Source organism: Nicotiana tabacum, chromosome 9 (genome assembly GCF_000715075.1).
Source record: "Nicotiana tabacum cultivar K326 chromosome 9, ASM71507v2, whole genome shotgun sequence".
Taxonomy (NCBI): Eukaryota; Viridiplantae; Streptophyta; class Magnoliopsida; order Solanales; family Solanaceae; genus Nicotiana; species Nicotiana tabacum.
The window spans coordinates 91,697,437-91,704,021 of record NC_134088.1 but is presented as its reverse complement, the minus strand read 5'-3'; the positions used below and the strand labels follow the sequence as shown (position 1 = coordinate 91,704,021).

Sequence of the window (6,585 nt, the reverse complement as noted above, 5' to 3'; positions counted from 1 at the left end):
AAATTGTCAACCAGAGTAGTTCGAGAGAATGCTTCTAGTAAATTATCGTAATTGATCGAGAGATAAGTACGGTAAGCAAGAACTCATCATCTTTATAGATTATTACGGCGAGATTGTAGCTAACGTGTCAGGAATTAATCCGAAAATTGGGAAAATCAATAACCCTAGATTCTTTTACCCTTAAATTCAACTTCATTCTTGCTTATTGATAGTTTTTATTGTCATTTTTTCCTTAGTTAAATAATTTCTGTTAATTATCAAATAAAATCTCGAACTCAGAAAATTGTCTGATTATCATTAGCGATACTAAAGGTTGTAGCAAATAGGTTAATTCCCTATGGGATTCGACTCCAGACTCTTGAACCGAATTATTTTTACAGCGACCGCTTAGTCCTTTTTATAAGGCATAGTTATAATGACCCGGCCGGTCGTTTTGACTATTGCAATCCCATTTTCCCATTTACTACTCAAATTATAAATTACAGTTGTTATTTGGCTTGCTGAGGTAATTGGTTTGGGTCCGGTGAGGTTTTGAAATAATTTGAAGCGCTTAGTTCCAAGGTTTAGAATTTAAGTTGAAAAGGTTGACCGAATGTTGACTTATATGTAACGACCCCGGAGAAATTTTGCTAAGGAAATTAATGTTTGGCGGTGCCGAGGTAGATCAATTAGTATAAATACTATAAAAATTTTTGGGTTGAACAATGCACCGATGTGTAAAGGAAAATTTTATCGGAAAATGGTCATTTCTGCGACCACTATGCGGTCGCAGAATCACTCTGCGGATCGCATAATGGTCGCAAAGTAGATCAGGAGAGGGGCAAGATATGAGAAAAATCTGCGATGCACTTTGCGACTGCAGACCTATTTTCTGGTGCATTATGCGACCATAGAACAAGTATGCGGGCCGCATAATGACCGCAGACCGGGTCAGTAACGCTCAGCTTTAGAGGCCAAATTATGCGGCCGGTGTGCGGACCACATACCTATTATGCGATCACATATGCGACCGCATAACTGTGTCGGAATTTCCATTCTTTCTAATTTTTGACCCGACCCAACTTCAATTTATAGCCCTTGAAGCTCATTTTTATCCAAAATCTGATATTTTAGAGAGAGGTGAGAGCATTTTAGAGAGAGAAAGTGAAGACTTAGTCATTTATCGATCAATTCTTGTTCAAGGTTTGAAGATTTCACAAGGATCTTACTAGGGCTTCAAAGAGGTAAGAATTTCTTTCCTCAATTCTTCAATTTCGGGTTTGGAATAAAAATAGTTGATTTATAGTATGATTCTTGGGTGTAAGAGTATTATGTATACATATCAATAAGGTTGTGGAAGGATTGTTAAGTTCAAATGGGTAAGGATTGGGTTGAAAATTGTAGAAATCTTCATAGACTTTAATTGAAGATTTGTGGGTCGAGTTGATGTCGGATTTTGGTGAAATTTATATGGTTGGACTCGTGGTTGAATGGGCGTTCATATTTTATAACTTTTGTCGGGTTCCGAGATGTGGGCCCTACGGGTCATTTTTGAGTTAATTTCAGATTTTATTGGAAAAATTAGTATTTCCTTATGGAATTAATTACAATAATTTGTATTGACTGATTCGAATTAATTGTGGCTAGATACGAGGCTTTCGGAGGCCAATTCTCGTGGCAAAGGCATAGCAGAATGAATAATTACACGGGTTAAGGTAAGTAACAATTATAAATCTGGTCTTGAGGGTATGAAACCCCGGATTTTGATATCATATGATTATTTTGGAGGTGGCACACATGTTAGGTGATGGGCGTGTGGGCGTGCACCGAGAGGATTGTGACTTGATCCGTCCCGAAAAACTGTAAAGTTGAATAATTTATTGTTAGCTATATGACCTCTATGTGTTGAAGAAATTTGACTATAAATCATATTAGAAATCATGCTTAGGCTATGTTATAGTACCGTTGAGACCGGTAGAGGTCGCGTACTTATTGAATTATTTGCTAATTGCTGTCTTGTACTCAGTCATGATTTTTCTTGCGTATTATACCTCAGTCTTTCTAGATATTTGTTGATATACTATGTTATCTTTGTTTGGGCTGATCTTGTGATTTCTGAGAGCCTGAGAGACTTGAGAGGTTGAGAACTGAGTAAGGCCGAGGGCTTGTTGGTGAGGTAAGGATATTATGGCACGTGATTTGTCCGTGCAGGATATTATAGCACATGAGTTATCCGTACAGCACGTGAGTTGTCCGAGCAGATTATGGCACTTGGGCTGTAGGAGCCCCTCCGGAGTCTGTACACACCCCTAGTCAGCGTGGGTACCCATTGAGTATGAGTACTGAGGGCTGAGAGCCGAGTGGTTGAGCTGTTGTGACGAGCTGAGTGACTGTTGCCTGAGAGGCTGTACTTGCTTTGCATTTGTTGTTGCACTTGGTTGCTATCTATCATTGTTGTGAAATCTCTAAAATAATTTATATCCGGATTACTTGAAATTGAACTGTATAAATTGATTTGACTTAAACTGCCGGATTTGAAAGCATGTCTATTCTTTGCTGGAACTACTGAAAGTGAACTATGACTGTGTAGCTCGTCATTATCTTCAGTTCCTTAGTTATTATTATTACTTGCTGAGTTGGTTGTACTCATACTATGCCCTGCACTTCGTGTGCAGATCCAGGTGTTCCTGAACATAGCGGGTGCTGATCATTTCACGCATTTGATTTTCAGGAGATTTTGAGGTAGCTGCCGTGTTCCGCAGACCTTGTATCTCCTTCTCTATATCCTTATTTACTGTACTTGGTCTCAGACTATTATAGACCGTATTTTTCAGACTTGCACTCATATTGGATGCTCATGTACTCAGTGACACCAGGTTTTGGGAATGTTGTATCGGAAATTACTAAATTTTTGGTATTGTATTAAACGTTACGTTTTTAAATTTAAAGGAAATCGTGGGTTATTGATGTTGTCGGCTTGCCTAGTACTGAGATAGGCGCCATCACGACAGGTTAGGATTTTTGTGTCGTGAAAATAGTTGGGCGTGATCAAATTTTGGCACCGTTGCAGGGGAACTAACGGTGTTATTTATTACAATTTAGAAGAATTGCTAGGATTTTTAGTTTAGATCAATTTTCTGTGGTTTTAAAAAATATTTCCATTGAAATTCTCAAGTTTGAACTCTTCTATGACTTAGGTGCATGCTTAGAAGCTTCTTGAGAACTGGTGAACTTTTTGAAGGAATCTCAAATCCCGAGAAAGCATTCAGGGCATTGAATCGAGCTAACAAGAAGGGCAAACAGCTAAAACAAGACGAACAATTTGAAATTGAAATGGACGACGTCGAGAACGTCAACGAGAACAATAGGAATGATCGAGTTGACCCAAACATCGGAGTGGTAGCACCTCTTGTGCCGGAAGCTGCTCTATATGATTGGGCGCAACCAACTGATGATAACCTGGCCACCGCAATTGCAGTCCCTCCGATACAAGTGGAGATGTTTCAGATTACCAACAACATGCTGCACTTGCTGCAGAATAAAGTGTTGTTCTCTGGTTCGTACATCGAAGACCCACAACAATATCTGAAGAACTTTCTATCAATTTGTGTCACTCAAAGACAGCCGAATGTGACTCCTCAAGCAATCAGATTATTACTGTTCCCATTCTCAGTGACTTGGGAGGCTCAAACTTGGCTGGATTCGCTCCCAATAAACTCCATTGCTACTTGGGAGGAACTAGTCAAGTAGTTCTTAAACAAGTTCTATCCTCCCAACAAAACTGCGAGACAAATTGATGAGATGTTGTAATTCAGGCAGAAACCAACTGAAACTTTGCAGGAAACCTGTGAGAGGTTTAAGAGTATGCTAGTGAAGTGTACACACCATGGAATTCCATATCAGATGCTAGGACAAAGATTCTATATGGGTTTGGTTGACGGTCTGAATGCCAATGTAGATGCTTTAGCTGGGGTGCATTCTTGAGCAAAACATTCACAAAGTGCAAGATTCTTCTTGACAAGATGGCTCAAAATTCAGGCTGGATGACGAGAGATACAACACTCACTCCAATAGTGCAATCTGTTGCTCTTGATCCAAAAAATACAAATGCAGAAAACATAGCCACTCTCATGACCCAGATGAGCTTGTTGACAAAGAAAATTGATAAAATGGGTACGAAACGGGTGCACATTGTTGATATGACAAATGGAGGCCTATGCACTCCCTGCATAAATCAGTCATATGTTTACTCGTGGAGTGGAGAGAATGATAACCAGGGCTTCAGTGAATACATGAATTACGTCAATAATTTTAGGGGTCAGAGTCAAGGTGGACAGCAATGGGGACCTCAAAATCAACAGTACAGACCAACCCAGCAACAATACAATACCATTCTAGGGGGAGCACGACCACAAGGCCAAGTCGTGCCTTATCAAAGGCAGCAGGGCTACAATCACCAGCACCAACAACAATTGGCTTACCAACCGCCTCATCAACAGTATGACAGTAATATGATAGAAATCAAGGGCATGCTGTAACTACTCATTGGGACAAATGGAAAGATGTAAGAAAAGTTAGCCGCACATGATTCTTCTATTAAAGTCATTGAAACTCAATTAGGCCAGTTATATATAGCCTTGAACAATTGCCCACAAGGAACGTTGCCTGCAGACACAAACATCAATCTAAAGGAGCGGAACCCAAATCAGCTAATGGTAGTGAGTCTCAGGAATGGAAGGGATTTAGATAGAGAGCAAAAAGTTGCTCAATCTAGGAGAGATGCAGTGCCAATTACTCCAGTGACATTAGAGACCGACGAGTCAACGGAGCTCACAGAAGCTGTAATTGAACAGACACAAGTGGACAAAGGCAAAGAGAAGGAATTTGAACAACTCCTAGAACAAGTGGTGGAAAAGGCTCCTATTAAAGAAAAGACACCAAGCAGTGGGCAGAAGCTAACTCCTGCACCATTCCCTTAAAGGTTGGCAAAGCAAAAGAAAGATGATCAATACAGGAAATTCATGGAAATACTTATACAAATTCAATTGAATATTCCGTTGATGGATGCTTTGAGGGAAATGCCAGGCTATGCAAAAATGATGAAGGATCTGATGTCTCGAAAATTTGACTTCCAAGACCTGTCTACTGTAACTCTAACTCAAAATTGCAGCGCGGTAGTGACAAGACCTATGGCTCAAAAATTAGCTGATCCCGGTAGTTTCACTATCCCATGCACAATTGGAAGTTATGCTTTTGCTAAATCATTGTGTGACTTAGGAGCCAGTATCAACTTGATGCCTTTGGCAATCTACACAAAATTAGGCATTGGTAGAGCTAGACCGACCTCAATGTTGTTGCAACTGGCTGATCGCACAGTCAAAAGGCTGACAGAAATTCTGGATGATGTGCTCGTCCAAGTGGGGAAGTTTGTATTTCCTGCCGACTTCATTATTCTTGACTGTCAAGTTGACGAAGAAATACCAATAATTTTGGGAAGGCCGTTCTTAGCCACTGGGAGAGCATTGATCGACTGTGAGACTGGAGAGTTAAAAATGAGGAAATAATATTCAATGTTCAACAATCTATGAGGAGGCCCAGCGAATTTGCAAATTGTTCACTAGTGGAGGCGGTGGATGTAATACTACAAGAGGAGGATGAGACCCTTAATGTCAGAGATCCATTAGAAGTTTGCTTGATGAATTTGGAATATGTGGATGGTGAAGAGTTGGCAGAGTGGGTCATGGCTCTCGAAGGTCAAGGATTCTGGAAAAGGGAACCCCAGTTTGAGCCACTACACTTAGAAGAAAGGGCAACACCACCTGCGAAGCCATCAATAGAGGAGCCACCACAGTTGGACCTGAAACCGCTTCCAGGTCACCTCAGGTACTCTTTATGCCCTAACACTACTTTACATGTTATTATCTCATCCGATTTGTTAGTTGTGCAGGTAGAACAACTCCTACAGGTGTTACAGGAATGTAAGACTGCTATTGGTTGGACCATGGCAGATATAAAGGGTATCAACCCGGCCTTTTACATGCACAAGATTCTCTTGGAAGAAGGGCACAACCCTTCCAGAGAACATCAAAGAAGGCTGAACTCAAACATGAAAGAAGTAGTGAAGAAATAAATGATCAAGTGGTTAGATGCGGGTATCATCCTCCCCATCTCTGATAGTAACTAGGTTAGCCCAGTTCAGTGTATGCCAAAGAAGGGTGGAATGACGGTCGTGCAAAATGAGAATAACGAGTTGATCTCGACTCGTACAGTCACGGGTTGGTGAATTTGCATAGATTATAGAAAAATGAACACAGCCACCCGGAAAGACCATTTCCCATTGTCATTCATAGACCAAATGTTGGATAGGTTGGCAGGGCGGTCTCACTTCTGCTTTTTGGATGGATTTTTGGGGTACAATCAGATCTCATTAGCCCTTGAAGATAGAGAGAAATCATCCTTTACTTGTCCGTAGGGCTGGCAAATGGGCCGGTCTCGGGCCTAAACGGGCCAAGTGGGCCGGTCCAAATGGTCCCGGGCCCGATCCTAAATTAAATAGGCCAAACGGGCCCGGGCTAAACAGGCTTTTTGTAAGGACCGTCCCGGGCT

At 41.1% G+C, this 6,585-nt stretch overlaps 1 protein-coding gene across 1 annotated transcript; it reads left to right on the top strand.

Moving 5' to 3' along the window:
• The first annotated feature begins 5,075 nt into the window (after positions 1–5,075).
• LOC107800651 (uncharacterized) lies at positions 5,076–5,543 on the top strand. The gene has a single exon (XM_016623866.1). The coding sequence runs from the start codon at positions 5,076–5,078 to the stop codon at positions 5,541–5,543; it is 468 nt and encodes a 155-aa protein (XP_016479352.1).
• The last annotated feature ends 1,042 nt before the right edge of the window (positions 5,544–6,585 follow it).